This window comes from Sycon ciliatum, chromosome 5, assembly GCF_964019385.1.
Source record: "Sycon ciliatum chromosome 5, ocSycCili1.1, whole genome shotgun sequence".
In the NCBI taxonomy this organism is placed as follows: domain Eukaryota; kingdom Metazoa; phylum Porifera; class Calcarea; order Leucosolenida; family Sycettidae; genus Sycon; species Sycon ciliatum.
This window is the reverse complement of record NC_088647.1, coordinates 14,050,231-14,067,255: the sequence shown is the minus strand read 5'-3', so window position 1 is coordinate 14,067,255 and position 17,025 is coordinate 14,050,231. Positions and strand designations below refer to the sequence as shown.

Below are 17,025 nucleotides of genomic sequence, written 5' to 3'. Positions count from 1 at the left end.
AAGACAGTACACACCCTGGTCTGGTGCAATCCGAACATTGAACCCACACGACATTATACTCAAGCATGGAGAGCAGGTCAATCAAACCGGAGTCAAGGCCACAAGGGTATCGGTACAATGATCATATTGCGAAGCGGGCTAATTCGATAAGCCGACACTGTGATTCTGAAACTGAAGCAATATGTAGCAATCCAATAAAGCCAGCCAAACCTAAAAACAACTCTTGTCCGAGCGAGCAGAAGTACACCTGAATTGGCTGAAAACCACCAATGCTGGTAGTTGCCATGGGGGAGATACACCAGTGTATAAGACACACAAAACACATTCCAGCATTTTGGATGTCACCACCAGTGCTTCACCCACCGGTGTGGTCAACACTAGCAACACACACACACACACGCACACGCACGCACACACACGCACGCACCAACATGCACACAGTTAAGATCACAGCAGCTCCATCAGGCCTGGGTGGCAGCTGCCGTTGCAGCTCCTGTGCGCATGCCGCAAAAGCGCAACCCATGCTCCACCAATGATGGCACAGAGCTCACAAGCTGCTCACAGTCATCTGAACTGAGCTGCTGATGGGCATGCCTGACCTGATCATGCGAAGAGAAGGCGCTCGGTACAACATCGAAAACATCTACAGTCATGCGGGGCCTCAGGACTCCTCCACGGGTTGTAGAGAAATGTAACGTGCCTTTTTCCAGAGACACATCATCGGCTAATGGATAGAGCTCAATGCATCTCACTACCATTTTCGAAAGGAATATTGGCTGACACTGAGCAGTGGTGCGCGGCTGTTGATGCATCAATAGTCCACCGCCCAGGTATGTCACGCTACCAATGCTCCTGGTCACCTCGGCTCTCTCCTCTTCGGATACTGGCTGCAGTCCGCCATGATTTTGTACGGTGAAGCGCAAATCATGCTGGAGATGCGGCAGAAAGTTGTTGAAGTGGTGTGTGGTGCAAGCAGATGTGCACCTGGATACGCTTTGATTAACGAACGACTCTCCATCAAGCACATATTGAGCTGAAAAAAGTTGGTTGGCAAATGCTGATGACCCGAGAATAGTGCCCATTACTGTCAATGTTGTGTCGGTCGATGTCCTCTCTGGCAGTTGTTCCTTCCAATCAGCTTCAGATGGCATACATGGCTGGAATGTGGCCCTAAGACCTGGTACCTTGCTGGATCGGTGCACAAAGACGGATGGGTGCGCGGGACTACCCATATGACCTACGCGTGCACTGATGTTAAGCGACGGCCTGAAAATAGGCGTCTGCATCACATTGCGAATCTGGTCCTGGATGTCTGCGACAGTACTTGATAATTGATCAACAACGGATGCCTGAGTAGCCAGCTTTCTATCCCTTTCCGACATAGGTGGCACCTGGGCACGTCGAAGCAAAGCGCCATCTCTGTACAATACGCCATACGCAATGTCCAGCTCAGAATTGTTAAACACCGCGTTGGTGAATTTCAACACGGGGGGCTTGAACCAAGGTGAAACAGGAATGTGAGAATACACAGTAGCAGGACTTGCCCGTGAGGTTGGTTGGCCTGGTGGACGAACGGGAACGTAGGCTGGATAGTGCTCAGAGACCGTACGGGCACGTACAGGTAGACTGCCGTGCAATAGAGTGGCCACGGAGTCCTTGCATCGCTTTACATCTTCTTCAATGCCTACTATCTGGATGGTCTTATGGCCCCTACTTCTCGGATCAGGACCGAAGAACAGAGAACATCCACTGGTATCCACAAAGCCGTTTCCCAACAGCCATTTCAAATGGGCGACGTACTTAACTTCCAAGTATTCAGTATGACCAGAAGGCAAGGTAGCCTTTGACACATCCTTCTCATCACCAACCTCATTCGACTGACTCTGAGAAGCAGAGTCTTCAATGTGACCACCAGCCGCAGGTACCTGGCTCTGAATTAGCTCATCTAAATTATTGAAGCCCAGCTCTTCAAGCCTGTGCTTATTCGATGCATTTTTCATTGAAGGCAAACCCTTCTTCGTGAATGGGCCCGGCCATTTGCCATCATCGACAAAATTGGTACTGGTGGAATCAGTGCTGGTGTATCTCGCTGCAGCTGGCCGATAGCTTCGAAACAATTCCAAACCACTAAGTCGGGCGATTCTGGACGCACAGGTACAGCTGAACATCTTCACTTATTTTCACGATCACTCAGCCGACACCTTCCACTTTATGATTTGTGTGACCTTTCCTACTATTTACGATGAAGAGCTCCAACTGATGCCTCAGCGGCAGAAGCCTGAGCAGGCCACAACTAACCTGTACATGTACCGGAACAGACTCAGTACTTGTAATTGTTGTAGTAAATGCTCAACGACATGGAAAGGATCCCGGACTTGTGCTGCCTTGTTATCTGTATAAATAATTTTAATTTATCAGGTAAATTTATAAAGACGCAAAGTAATCAAAAAAGTAAAAATATTTTTATCGCGTGTGCACGTGCGCGCATATGATCGTAGCTACAAAATGTAGATCTACGTACATACATTTTTTTCGAGCCAATGGCCGGATAAAAAGACTCAAAAAAGACATTGCGAACCCCGAACTACTATTTGTAGACCTTCGCGAACTAACTTCGAGAGCTATCACTTTCAGGCCAGTAAAGTAGCCAGTGACTTCTTCTCCAGCCTCTTTCAAGTCTTTACGTAGTGAAAAGACACATGGCTAGACTTGTATTGTAGTTCTGTATTCACTATTCTGTGAGTCGGCCAATACATCATGAAGTCCCGGTTTACTGCTTTAGATGTTCGAGCTGTTGTAGCTGAACTTCAGGAGTTGACGTAAGTGCCGTGTCCCTGTTTCCTTTACATTTCCCTCGTTCTACTGTGACTTTTAAATTTCCGCTGCGTTGTGTTTCCTTCACCAGGCTTCTCATAATGGTTTGTAAAGTTGGAGATGTAGGAATACACTCATTCATCCCATACATGTATACATGCCATGCCCGCAGTGCATTGGAGCAAAGAGTTGTACAGATTGAAATGTTTTTTTTGTGACAGTCTTCAGGAATACATGTATCACCATCAGCACGAACAATAAAAACACATTTATAATAAAGAAAAAAGGACCAAGAAACTACTAGTTACGCTATAAATTAAATGTCCACTAACACCACCAGTTACTAAACAATCAGCTCTTGCGATAACATTGCACGACACTGACCGTGTAACTTGTATTTTCCTAATGACAATTAATAATATTCGCGGGATCCGCGTTAGCATCGCTTGAATGTTCAGAAACACCCAAGCTATATACTGTACAAGCAGAAATATTCGTCTGGAATTTAATTTCGTCTTTTTCGTCCAAGGAGCTTTGGGACTAAATTAAATGACGGACGAATGTCGATTTGTCCAGCGTTTCAATACACTGTTATAGTCCATGGACTAAATTTTCAACCGGACGAAATCCCTTTCTTTGGAGTTAGACGAAATTATTGACCGACGAAATTTTCTGCCTGTACAGTAGCCTTCGCTTCCGCAGGCCACCACTATGCCTTTTCACTTTAGTGGCGAATGCAGACCTCACAAGTGAGTCAGGTTTAATTAATTGGCCGTCTTTTGGCGTGCCAGGAGATGTCTGAATAAACGATAGAGCTTGGAAGCTCAGGGCCCTATGCTATGCTTTTTGTATTTAGTTGGTATGTGGCAGCTGATGGGACAGAGAGACTTTTGCTCCCCGAGTTTGTGTATGTAAATAGTGTTTTACGTCGACCATGACGACTACAATGCCCAACCATACCACAACGAACTGATCGGCTATATCATTGTACATGTATTGCGAAAAGTTTCCATCTGTTTGAATAACATGCATGATGAGCTAGGCAAAAAAGCATAGCGTAGGGCCCTGAGCGAAAGAAATAAACTTTCTCTTTGCATTTGAGGGTAATACGACACTGTCTACCACCTTGATGACCTAGGCAAAAAGCATAGGGATGTTATAAATTTTTCATTTCTTCTATTTTTTTTTCAAGACATAACCTAGGATTTGAACCCGCACTATCGCCCTGCATGCATTCCCCCGATACACTTCGTATACATACTCATTCTTCCAAATTGCTTCACGTTATGATCTTTCATTTGAAAGCCCTATTTGAATATTGTGGCCAGCTGTCTTTGATGGTACGGTACGGGACAGGTACGGGATAGCGCCAGGCATGCCGACAGCACAAGCACACAAACACGGAATTAAAGCTGTGTGGACCCTGGCTAGCGCCAGACGTTACTGAAGTAACGTCTTTTGCATAATAAAATCCTCTATGTGGTGCAGTAGTTGAGCTGACCGCCACGAAGACGTAGAAAATTACAAGATTTGACTACATTCACTTGCTGACAGGGTGCCTGGTTGCTTACATGGTGCCTGGGTGCGGGAGGTGCGGAGAAGGAGAGGCTGCACTGTACGTGTATTGTTATTCTTATACCGAACCGAATGCAAATATGCTTAGGTGGCCTGTCCGTCATGTCTTGGACCGTTTTTGTGTTGGAGCAGCCTGCTCTGGTGTTGGGCGCAAGTCCGAAAGTGATGTTCATGCTACATGTTCATGGTCACTCAAACCCAGCCATGACTCCCAATGGCACCAGTGCTGTGGCGTCGTTGGTAGCAAGGGCATGGGTGGTACAGTACGACCTCGCTTATCCGGTCCTCTTTTATCCGGATCCCTCGCCATCCGCAAGAAAATAGCTGGTTACAGATTTACAACATACGTGATGCATCCAACATAACTGGTGTTCGATTATCCGGTTCCCTCGCCTATCCGGATATTTTTTTGTGGAAAACGGATGTGTGCGGTTGAAGCGAGGTCTGACTGTACCACCAAGAGTGTGCGACTACTATCTCGAGCTGCGGTGGAGGTCACCCACGGCGGAATTTTTCATCGTGCGTTATTTTTTTGCCAGAAGAAGTAGAATCAAGTGAGTATGCTTCTCAGCGCTTGTCTTGTGGATACACTGTGTCAGTTCCTCGTGTTCAGGACGCATTGATCTACTGTTCGTTGTTCTGCTCCGACTACCACAGCTGCGATGTACAAGTTGCTACAGTGCTGGCAACTGAAATCCGACCCCCTGTGCGCTCACATCGCAAAGAATGTGAACCCACCGCTCAGGGTGTTGGATTTCAGTTGCTAGCACTGTAGTATTTGTACTTTAATCTCTAGCTGCGCTTTATGGCATGAGTAAGCCCAATGACTGATGTCATACAAAAATTCTGCCATGGGCTGGAGAGTCGTCGAGTTGCGCACTCTTGGTACCACTGATATCGGATCCTTGGTTCCTGCCAGGGCTTTGCTGGCGCTACTGGTTCAGTCTGTGAAATCTATGGTCCGTATGGAGTGGCCGGGTTCTTGCATGGTGTGCCCAGCGTTAGCCGCTTTGTTTTAGCTGCTTGTCGTACATGGATGTGTACATGTTTGTACAGGTCAAAGTGTATATAGCAGCATCAGTACAGCACTACACTTACTGGATTTGTGTCCACTGACAGCTGAACAATTGCACCATGTCAAGTCTCTTTGTTTGCTGGTATTGGTGCTGCTTCTGTTGGCGTCCTTGCCGCGAATGTTGTTTGTGCCATTATTGCTGTGTTCTCTCACTTGTTGATCATGTTGTTGCAGTCTACTCGGCTTGAGAGTTGTCAATGTGTATGATGTGGACAACAAGACATACCTCATTCGCTTAGCAAAGTAAGTCATTGCTGGCCAACGCATTTCACACCGTATAGAGTGGTTTCACATCTTTGTCATGTGACTAAGTTTGTGGAGAAAGTGATCATGGCATGTGGACAGTGCAACCAACATGGCCGACATCATGTGACCCATAGATGCAGGGTTTGTGTGGAGTTGGAACTAACATGGCTGCTCCGTATGGTCATGTGACAGAGATGTTAAACCACTCTACATGTATTGCTGGTGGAACATGGCGAACACTGTTGAACCGTGGAGGGCTCTACGTTTTCTCCGCGGCCGAACCTTGTTTATTCGGTTCTTCACCGACTGGTGGAAAATCACCTGGAACTGGCATGTTATTCAAGGCCATCGTAATGCCTAGTCAGTTGCCAGGCTCCCTGCCTAGCCGCCAGATTGGTTGGTGACAGAGAGCGAGTGTGCATAATGCAGCATAGTGTAAACGAGATCTGACTGGCTTGGGCTGGCTGTGCTCCGAATTTCACCTCGCTCTGCCGCTGACCTTTAGCATGAACACCTATCCGCGTGGCACATACACTGCTGCTAGATGGTTTCTATAGTGGAAAATCCATGTTCCATTGCATTGAATTACGAATCTCTGGTGCAGCCGAATGTGGGTTAGCACAGAAGATCTGAATAATGGAGAGGTTGCGCACAACGAAAATTCGTAGCGCCATAACGAATATTTTAAACGAAAAAAGCTAACGAATATTCGTAAACCGGGAGGTTGCGCACAACGCGTGAACTCTTTCGTAGTGGGCCGACGCAGCGGCCACGCGGGTGCGAAGAGTCAAGACAGGGAGTTGTAAAATATCAGTATTTTAGTACTCCAGGTAACGATTTTTTTCGTAGATCTGCTCTGTTTCGGTCTCAATTGGACGGATCTTCGCAGCAACTTTCGTTACTCGAACCCGGACAGTCGAAATCTTACGAATTTTCGTTGTGCGCAACCTCTGTAATGTGCGTTGGTGATGATGGCGCATTTTCTTTGATGTTGGCATCGATCTTTGTCCACATTGATTATGTACTATGTAACTCAGACCAGACTAGTTTCTATTTGATTCTTGCTCCTTTTGGATTTTGCCGTGGCAGGCCCGATCTGAAGAAGATGTTGCTTTTTGAATCCGGCATACGCATTCATAGCACCGACTTTGAGTGGCCCAAACCCAACATGCCGTCGCAGTTCTCATTGAAAGTAAGTTCAATGTCCTACTGATGTACATGTACGTTGCACACCTGATGTGTGTTGGGATATTACTGTAACTTCACGAATGCTCAGTGTACTTGTATTTCCGTTACTTTCGGTGCATCTCTTCCATACGCCTAGAATGTCAATAGCAGCACAGACACTGGCACCCATCCGATAGGGAGCCAGGAACCTATTGTAGGTGTGCTGCTTTCGCCTTGCTGCTTCGTCCTCATTCAGTTGCTCACTCTTTGTTTTTGTGTTGCAGTGTCGCAAGCATCTGAAGTCACGCCGTCTCGTTAGTGTGCGGCAGCTCGGCGGGGATCGTATCATTGATCTACAGTTTGGCACTGATGAGGCAGCCTATCACCTCATTGTTGAGCTCTACGATAGAGTGAGTGACGCGCGTTTGACACGCTGGGGCTGTAGCCGGGTGCTCGTTGCTTCTGCTTGTTCAATTTCATAAGCTCTGGTCTCTGGCAGGTGATGATAAGTGCGATCAAGACCGTGTGGTGGACTATGCATTCAAACCACTTCTGGACTCTGCAAGGAGTCAGCTGCATTTGTGATGCTGCCTAAAACGTCTCTAATCTTGGTGGGCGCCTCTTGTCTGAATACGCGCTCGCTGTAAAGGCGGACGGACACTAGAATCTGTCGATCTTTAGGGGACACTGACCGAGGCATGTCTGTGTCCTAAAACTCGTGCAGAACATTCCCTTGTCCCGTGTCTTCATCCGTGCGTATGTGTGCGTGTGCACGCATTGTTCCTGTCCTCAGTGTCGCAGTGTTCAGATGTAGTTGTGGTGAATGCTTAGTCTTTAGGAGTGATTGATACTTTAGTAATCTGATGCTAGAGACCAGAACAACAACATTTTAATGAAGTAGAATTGTCAATAAGTGGTTCAATTTAGTACAGGGTCTATGGTTATTCCGTAGGCCGCACAAGTTTGTTCACGGAAATTTCCAGAACTGCCCACTAGCAATGGTGGCTGGGTACAGGGGCTTTGTTTCTGTACAGGATGATTGGGGCATGCAGTGTTTTCATCTTGCAGATTCGAGCACGCTCACTCTAGGGGTGGGATAGCCACTGGCAGGAAGGAGTATCCGTTTCCTTTGGTTGTCCGACACTGACTTCTTTGCATTCACGTGTTCTGTTGTCGTCGTACCTTCTCTTTGCCACACCGTAGGGAAATGTTGTCTTGACGGACCACCAGTACACCATTCTCAACTTGCTGCGCCGACGTAAGGACAAGGACAATGAGGATGTGCGCTTTGCCGTGCGAGAATCCTACCCGCTGTCCAACGCCAGAGAGGCCGAGCCAGTCACAAGAGAGGGGTGAGCTTATAGAGATCTTGCATCACGGTCTTTGTTTTTCACCCGTCTTGATGGAGTCATTGGAATGGCAATTGAATAATTCTTTTTTTCTTAAAGTGGCTAACCAATGGCGTTTTTGCCCCCCCCCCCCCCCCCTTCCGAGCCACTGGCAATATAAATCTGTCCGCTTGCACTTTGTTCAGGATCTTGAGTATTGTGCAGGGAGCACAGGCTGGTGATACACTGCGCAAGATTCTCAGTCCACATTATGGTTAGTTGCGTTTGAAATGGATTGTACAGCTGTGGCGTGTGTGTGTGTGTATGTGGTGTGTGTGTGTGTGTGTGTGTGTGTGTGTGTGTATGTGTGTGGTCACTTCAGTCAGCTGTGTGGTGGATACCAGGCTAAAATTAGTGGCGGTCAATTCATCAGCCTTGCAAGCTGTTGAATGGTGTAATCCCAGCACAAGTTGCTATGTCTAACATAGCTGTTCGCTATCATCGCTTCCGCGATGGGCATGTCTGAGTGTGGTGTGTGTGTGTGTGTGTGTGTGTGTGTGTGTGTGTGTGTGTGTGTGTGTGTTTGTTAGCTAGATTAACTCTTGTGTAATCAATGGTGCTAGTGACGCTTATATCAGATCCACTTTGATTTAGCCACCCACACTAGTAGCAAGTATTACCTTCACTGGGGGCAAGGGTAACTGCAGTTGGATCCCGGGACGGATACCATGATGCCGTCAATCCTCTTTCTGCGCCTTGTCCTCACCCACTTACTGAGGCGTGGTGAGCCCATAAGTGGGATCATTTTGAAGTCCACCCAGAGTTTTGGGGATTTCAGGGGGTGTCGGCCGTTGGGCGGTTCAATAGCCAATTGAGTCATCTTTCTAAGATTCCTTTTGAGTCTCTCTCCCCTCTCCCGGGGAGACCCACGTGATCAGTTTTGGCAGTGAGCAACAAGTACAAATACAAGTGTGTTAGCTTGTAATACCTGTAATTTGTACATGTATGTATGTGAAACTACGAGTGGCTGTCCTCTCCGGTGGGCATGCCCTAATATAAGAGTCTCCATCATAAGCACAGTGCGTGTAATGGATTTGCGTTGGGATCGTAAATAGTAAATACCCAGAACAGATATGCAGGACCTTCTTACGTTCCAAAAATACAGGGTTGGAATCAACATGGCTGTCTCGTATGGTCTTGTGTTGTAAATAACATGTAATAGGTGTGAAACCACTCTATTGGAGTGTGATTACCTGGGAAGTGTGATGTGTTCGTATATGCATTATTATGCTGGCAATCGGAAGCCACACAGTTAATTGGGAACTCGTGGCCTGGCACGAGGAAAACATGGATGCAGTGAATGGGATTTTCGGTCTTTGACCACATGCTGGTGAGCTGATCTACTCACCTCCCACCGCTTTAGGAGCTGCATCTGCGCCTTGATCCTTGAAGGGTGGTGGCGTTCCTACGGATGCGGAAAACTCGGCCTCTCTCTATACATGTATATATATATAGATCTAACCGAGTCTCACGTGAACCGTGAATAATAAAAAAAATCGGAAGCTTGAGTGCCTTGGATATCATATCTGGAGGTTGCTGTAGAACGGCTAATTTCAGCGGGTAAATGTTTTTGTATTTTCTGAATCAGGACCAATTCGCGATGAAATATTTTAGCGATACAAATTTCAAAAAGAAAGATGCCTAGTACTGTACATGCAAAATTTCGATTGGCGCGGTAAAACTTTAGCGAAAAGCACTCCTTTCGCTAAAATCGCTAAAACATCACCGGCGCTAAAGTAATGACCTGTTTTGCAGTATATGTTGGTATCTGGACTGGACCTGTACTGTCTAATTTATTTGCAATGCTACATGAGAAGCATTTCTTCTGTTCATCATTGGGTGGCTTTTTCTATTATTGGCACTATAATATCACTGTATGTTGTTATCTTGGCTTTGTTTCGTGCAGTGTTCGGGCCACAACTCATGGACCATTGCCTCCGGATGGTCGGTCATACTCTGTCCACAAAGATCACGGCTGAAATGACCTTCTTGGCAGGTTGGTGTGTTTAGTAGTAGGGCATTATTGTTGGTGTATGGGCATGAGTTTTCTGCACTTCTATGCATGGGAAGGAGAAAAAAGCTAGGCGATTCTTGCAAGAACAACTCAAGCAAATCTCTCCTGCTCTGCTCTGTGCTGTGCTGTTGGTGATGTGTGTTGTGTAGAGGAGCACCAAGTGCAGCTCTTCACTGCTATGAGTGCCGCCGAGAAACTCATGCAAGACGTCGGCTCTCAGCCCCAGGTATGTAGCAGATCTGTTGACGTACTAATGCAGTCTAAGTGCTTTTCAGCACTCTGCTGCATTGTGCAGTGCTGCTCAATGAGATCCGATCGAGTGAGTCAGCTTTGCGCCATGCACCAGTGAGCATCCCAGTGATCTCAGCTCTAGGGCTGCACAGCGCCCGACGAGTACTTGACTCATGCGATCGGTTTTCGTTTAGCAGCACTGTACTTTTGTATGTGCCCAGCACCAACATTAGGCTTTTCCTCAGTTGGCAAATGATGAGAAATACTATCATGACGACTTTCCAAGACTTTGTGGACACCACTCCAGACCTCGCGAGGGGTCAGCTGCATTTGTGATGCTGCCTAAAACGTTTATAATCTTGGTGGGCGCCTCTTGTCTGAATACGCGCTCGCTGTAAAGGCGGACGGACACTAAAATCTGTCGATCTTTGGGGGACACTGACCGAGGCATGTCTGTGTCCTAAAAATCGTGCAGGACATTTCTTTGTCCCATGTCTTCATCCGTGCGTATGTGTGCGTGTGTACATGTGTCATGTTTTGTCTTTGATGTGCGGTGTTCGAATGCAGTAGGAGTGGTAGTCTGCAAGGTCTTGGTGAATGATTGATATTTTAGTATTCTGATGCCAGGAGATGAAAAGCGCCCCTCTAGACCCTAACCTGGTGCTTGTGGTCTTCATAAACATTAAAATGGAAGTGTGTCATTTACGCACTGCGGTGGTGCATGACGCCCTATCTATGATGCTTGGTCAATGTGTGGTTCTGAACTGACTTCACTCATGTACTGACTCTGTGCTTGCCTGCCTTGCTAACACATGTACCAGTGTATTTGAGGAAACATTGGCAAACCCGTTGTCGATGTGTTCGCTTGTATGTCTGTTTGTGGATCTGTGCACGTGACGTATTTAATGATATGGCGTGATCGTGTGTATTTCCCTTGTCTTGTCACATCACAGGGTTTCATCATTCAGAAAGAGAGGAAGAAGCCGCAGATAGCTGGTGGCAAGGCAGCAGCCAAGGACACTGCTGAAGATTCTGGTTCTGCTGCTGCTGCTGCTGCTGCTGCTGCTGCTGATATTCACGTGACGTAAGTTTGATGAGCAGATGTGCTGACTGCAGTATGTTAGTGTCAGTTCACCCTGTAAACGGCCAAAGTGATTATCCGGCAGCAGCTCTGTGCACATGTCAACTATGGTGTTCATTGCTACTGTCTTTGTCCTGTTGCTGTTTGTTGTCATCACACACGTATAGCCAATTTGGGCAGTCTCTCTTTTGTCTCTCTCTCTCTCTCTCTCTCTCTCTCTCTCTCTCTCTCTCTCTCTCTCTCTCTCTCACTCTCTCTCTCTCTCCTCTGCATGTGTGTGTGTGTATAATTATTATAATTATGTGTGTGTGTATGTGGGTGTATTTGTGCTTCCGTACGTAGGTATGATGAATTCCATCCTATACTATTTTCACAGCATAGTGAACAGCCCCACAGGCAGTTTCAAACTTTGAATCAGGTAGGGATGAGACACCTTTGGCTCAGGGAGAGGGCATAGTGGAGTAGCAGCGAGTAGTCATTATTAAGCACCTGGTAGCATACACTGCGAATGTTTTGCGTTGTGCTAAACGGACAAACATCTGGGTAATGGAGACTTCAGATTTGGCTTTTGAACATGACGGGACGATCGTTGCACAAATGTACAAGTGTTCTGCCCTGCGATATGTTTTTCCGAGTGGTTAGTTGCTCAGTAATGGGCCATCCATAAATTTAAAAATTGTTTATCGATTCATCCCAGATGGTGAGCTGATGTAGGATGGAAGAAGAGTTATTTATCGATGTTTGTACTAAAAACTTCGTTTATGGGTGGGTCCAGACCAGTTTTGTTTTAAAAATGTCGATAGCTTGAGGGTCGTCGCAAAAGTTTTCTGTCGTCCCTGAAACGAACATCGTTCATTTCGTACCCGGACTCCCTTCCCTCCCTCTGAAACGAACACAGCTTGCTATGCTGGACGACGAAAATCGCATGCATGTACGTGTCATATGTACAGTGTCGGTCGGCTTGCGATTTTGGCTCGCACCCCCCCCCCCCCCCAAACGAATCATGTTCGTTTCAGGGACGACAAAAAACTTTTGCGACGACCCCTTATTGAAATAATTGTGTACCACGTTTCAGATTTTTTCACTTCAGAGGGTGGGCCGTAACTAAACTCTTTTGTCCCGTGAAATTATCGATATCGCCAGATGGCCCGTAATGTGTAACTGTATATCTGTGTGTGTGTGTGTGTGTGTGTGTGTGTGTGTGTCTCTCTCTCTCTCTCTCTCTCTCTCTCTCTCTCTCTCTCTCCAGGCATGTGATGAATACTTCTCCAAACAGGAGGAACAAAAGATTGACGTGAAGCAACTGAATCAGGTTGGTTTAACTGCTCTCAGCATTACTTGGGACATTGACTTTGTTGGCTATGCATGGACTTAGCTTTGGAGGCTGAACTTTCCTCCGTGAAGGCTCTTCTTGGTACAACATATGCATGGAGTAGCCTGCTCATTAATTATGTGTGGGTGGGTGTGTGTGGGGGGGGAGTACATAGATAGTTTTATGGTTGCTGCCGTAGACTGACCTTCCTCATACTCTCTAATGTTATGTGTATTCTGTCCAGGAGAAGCAGGCTGTCAAGAAGTTGGACAATGTCCGCAAGGACATTCAGCAGCGTGTCGATACCTTACAACGTGGCGAGGTTTGTTGGAGTTGATATGTCTACAATCACAAAAGTCATGTTCCTGTCCAGGACGGTATAGCCTATAGGGTGCATTGGTGGGCGAACAATCATTGTGATTGTGTGCAAGTGTGATGGTCCTGTAGTATGTGTTCAACTATCAATACTGGGAAGTGATGTAGCTTCTCTGCCAGTTTCTATCTACACAGTATGTACATGACTGTACAGTTGTGCTCGGTGAAATCCGACCCCAAGTGCTTATTTCGCGCCGTCATCTTACTTGCACGGCCCTTGATAGCTTGGAGGTGGTACGAATGCTGCTGGACGAACACCTGTACAAGTACAGCGATGTAATCGGAACTGGTCCAGGGCGCCAGTTTTGCACTTTGGGTCGGATTTCAGTGAGCGCAACTGGATGTGTGTACTCATGTACTTGAAGTACATGTAATGGTATGTATGCGTGTGTCCTTTTTCTGCACTTTGTCCTCGCCCATGACTGGGGTCATATGTAAAATCCACCAGTTTGTTGGGGATTCGGGGGATTGTCGACCAGTAGGTGCCTTTTTTCCGCTTTAATAAGCGAATTGAATCGTGTCATCCACTCCACCTCTCTGGTTGACCCGTTCCACTTGCACACCATCGCCACCATAGCGAGGACAACTCTGTTGAGATGTTGATATTCCCTCCACTGATGAGCTCTGCTGGAGCGAAACAGCTATGTCGAGGGCCTGCAAAATCATATTATCTCAGCGGAATTGTCCTCATTGTGGCGGTGATGTGCAAGTGGAATGGGTCGGCTGAGAGCGCATTGTAGAGTGGTGGTGTGATTAAAATGCGAGACCCAGGTGACCAGATTCTGCCAGTTATCAGCAAAGGTGATTGTGCATGTTTGTGTTACTGTTAGTGTTACTGTGGTAACTACTCGGCTAAATTGATGATCATGTGCCAGTATTGTCCTGTAACGTCATCTGTCGACGGCCCTGTATCTGTTCTGTCCATTCTGCCATCTCAGGAGGAGAGTGAAGAGAAAGCTGGCTTGATTGAGATGAATGTTGACTTGGTTAGTGCTGGGAACGTGCGTGTGTGTGCCCCTCTCACTCATTCTCTCTCTCTCTTTCTCTCTCTCTCTCTCTCTCTCTCTCTCTCTCTCTCTCTCTCTCTCTCTCTCTCTCTCTCTCTCTCTTTTGTCGATGTATCATTTCCAAGCTTCAGCGAACTTTTGTCACAAACTTTGAATGTTCACTTTTGAGTTGGTTTACAAATGATGAGGTGGATGAGTTCTGGTTTTTGTTTTATCTTGCAGGTTGAGCGTGCTCTGTTGGTACTCAACAGTGCGATTGCCAGTGCTGCCGACTGGGCCGACATAGCTGTAATGATACGAGAGGCTAAGCAGCAGGGTGACCCTGTGGCCAGTACCATCACTGATCTGCGCTTTGAGAGGAATGCCTTCGTCATGTCCCTGCGGTGAGATGTCTGAAATGTGTGTGTGTGTGTGTGTGTGTGTGTGTGTGTGTGTGTGTGTGTGTGTATGTATGTGTGTGTGTATGTGTGCATGTGTGTGCACATGCATGCATGAGTGCATGCTTCCATGTTTTAACATTTTGCTGCGTCTGTAATCGTTTTTAAAATTTATTTAATTTTCCTTAATTTGGCCAATGTTCCCAAAAGGGAACATATGTTTCCCCCTCAGTGTTTCCCCCTCAGTGGCGTGGTGTAGGGTAGGTGTTACGTTGTACATTGGACCAGTAAATGTGCCAATGAGAAGTTCTATTCTGTTCCACATACAGTGCCATGTACATGTACATTGCCTGAGGTCCCTGACCATTGTCTTGATGTACAATGACTTGTCCTTATCATGCTCACGTACCTCTCTGCGATGTGTTGCGCAGGAATCCCTTTGAGGAGCTCTCGGGCGACGAAGATGATGACGATACGGATTTGTCTGAGGGGGAGCGAGTTGCTAAGGCGAAGGCACGAGCGAAAGTAAGAGGCGTTGCATATTTGTAATGCATGTACATGTAACGTGTAGTTGACCCGAATAGTATTCTGCTCTTGGAATGACTATTGAACAGTGTTAGCTCCTGCTATGCTACCCTACTTATACTGTAGCAGGCTTACCGTATTTTTCCAGAGAATAAGCCGCACTGGAGTATAAGCCACAGCTAGATTTTGGTCACGAAATACAGACATCCACCCTGTATGAAATACAGACATCCACCCTGTATGAAATACAGACATCCACCCTGTATGAAATACAGACATCCACCCTGTATGAAATACAGACATCCACCCTGTTAATGTATGTCACCGTTCATTTGATCATCGTAGTATAAGCTGCACTGACTGTTTTGGTTGAATTGCGAGTGTGAAATGTGTGGCTTGTATTCCGGAAAATGCAGTAGTCTTCACAGACGTGTTCAGTGAAACATTTGTGCAATGTCTCATACAGGCATGATTTTGAGACTTTGGGGCTCCAGTTTGGGTTTACGAGTAACACACGTGGACAAGTGCATGGACCTCTTGGGCTGCTTTTGCCAATTTAAATGCTGAGCGTTGTTACACCTGGCTGATCTGGTTTGTTGCCCTGTGCCTTCTGTTCACCCTTGGTATGGTGTTTCAGGCTTTGCGCAAGCAGTGCAAGAAGGTGGAGATTGATCTGTCGCTCACAGCGTATGCCAACGCCAAACGGTGAGTAGTGAGTTGTCTGGAATCTGAAGCCTTGCTGTGAGCAACCATTATGTGCTGTGCGTGTTAACTTGCGATCTGCGCCATCGCTGCTGCTGCTGCTGCAAAGACTGGTATCTTCCGATAGCCGTAGAGCATACCGTAGTGTCTTGTATTAAAGCCTATCTCATATAGAAGCCTGATTTTCAAGATACACTGCCAGCTCATAAGCCTGGTATTAGTGTTGACACACATAGAAATACCGGGTTTGAATAGAAGCCTGATGTGAATATAAACCTGGCTCTGACATCGGCTTCTACAGGAATAAGCCCGGCTTTAATACGCAACATTACGGTACATGACTGTATTGGCTGTTGGGGTTCCTGTTTCTAGTTATGGTCCGCTTGCCTAGACTAACATGTTGCCCGCTGCTTACTTCTGTGTGCTTTATCGGATTGTGTGTGTTTAGTTACTACGATAGCCGTCGCTACAATGCACAGAAGAAGGAGAAAACTCTTGGCTCGTCGTCGAAGGTATGGCCTACATCCACCCAGTGCAATTATTTTTTTCTCCCACTTTCTGGCTATCGTTTTTGTTCCACGTCTCCCTCTTTTTCATTTGATGCTTCTATGACCGGTGCCAGCTCTTTCTGGCATATTTGTTAGCGCGGGGGGGGGGGGGGGGGGGGGGGCATTTCTTTCTCACCGTAACCAAGGTCCAAGGTCTCCAGTCATATCTCGTCAGTATTCCAGGTAAAGTGGAAGTTTGGGGCCAGTGGGTGTTGCTTTTTACAACGTGGATTCTATCCATGTGCAGATTCTGCTTGCTCTGTATTGAGTCTTCAATTTGTAATATTGACAGTGGTGCCTTGCACTCATTTTGTTATTGAGGTTGTGTTCTACCAACACTGCTATCGGTCAGGTGGGTTTGAAGCTCCCTACATGTACTTGTACTTGTCCAGTAACGGCCATTGTCCTCTGTCGTCCTTGTGGCACTCAGGCGTTGAAGTCAGCCGAGAAGAAGACACGGCAGATTGTCAAGGACTCTGCCACGATTATCAACATCCGCAAGTCACGGAAGTTCTACTGGTTTGAGAAGTTCCTGTTCTTCTTCTCGTCGGAGAATTTCATGGTTATCGGCGGACGCGACCAGCAACA

The 17,025-nt window shown here is 46.7% G+C and overlaps 1 protein-coding gene and 1 non-coding gene across 2 annotated transcripts in view; both read left to right on the top strand.

The window, feature by feature from the left end:
- Window positions 1-2,549: 2,549 nt before the first annotated feature.
- LOC135817714 (ribosome quality control complex subunit NEMF-like) overlaps window positions 2,550-17,025 on the top strand; it is a 30,307-nt gene continuing 15,831 nt past the window's right edge. The window contains exons 1-18 of the mRNA XM_065330949.1: window positions 2,550-2,819; window positions 5,639-5,707; window positions 6,800-6,902; window positions 7,162-7,287; window positions 8,081-8,229; window positions 8,412-8,479; window positions 10,172-10,261; window positions 10,429-10,505; window positions 11,464-11,594; window positions 11,934-12,009; window positions 12,841-12,903; window positions 13,148-13,225; window positions 14,217-14,264; window positions 14,508-14,668; window positions 15,094-15,187; window positions 15,825-15,892; window positions 16,338-16,401; window positions 16,868-17,025. The exon at window positions 16,868-17,025 is cut by the window's right edge and continues 35 nt beyond it. Of these exons, the coding sequence (XP_065187021.1) occupies window positions 2,758-2,819; window positions 5,639-5,707; window positions 6,800-6,902; window positions 7,162-7,287; window positions 8,081-8,229; window positions 8,412-8,479; window positions 10,172-10,261; window positions 10,429-10,505; window positions 11,464-11,594; window positions 11,934-12,009; window positions 12,841-12,903; window positions 13,148-13,225; window positions 14,217-14,264; window positions 14,508-14,668; window positions 15,094-15,187; window positions 15,825-15,892; window positions 16,338-16,401; window positions 16,868-17,025 (1,685 nt within the window). The 5' untranslated portion in view covers window positions 2,550-2,757. The remainder of the gene's footprint in view (window positions 2,820-5,638; window positions 5,708-6,799; window positions 6,903-7,161; window positions 7,288-8,080; window positions 8,230-8,411; window positions 8,480-10,171; window positions 10,262-10,428; window positions 10,506-11,463; window positions 11,595-11,933; window positions 12,010-12,840; window positions 12,904-13,147; window positions 13,226-14,216; window positions 14,265-14,507; window positions 14,669-15,093; window positions 15,188-15,824; window positions 15,893-16,337; window positions 16,402-16,867) is intronic.
- On the top strand, window positions 10,758-11,136 carry LOC135818640 (small nucleolar RNA U85). Its single transcript, XR_010553740.1, has one exon. It is a non-coding gene; the product is annotated as a small nucleolar RNA U85 (small nucleolar RNA).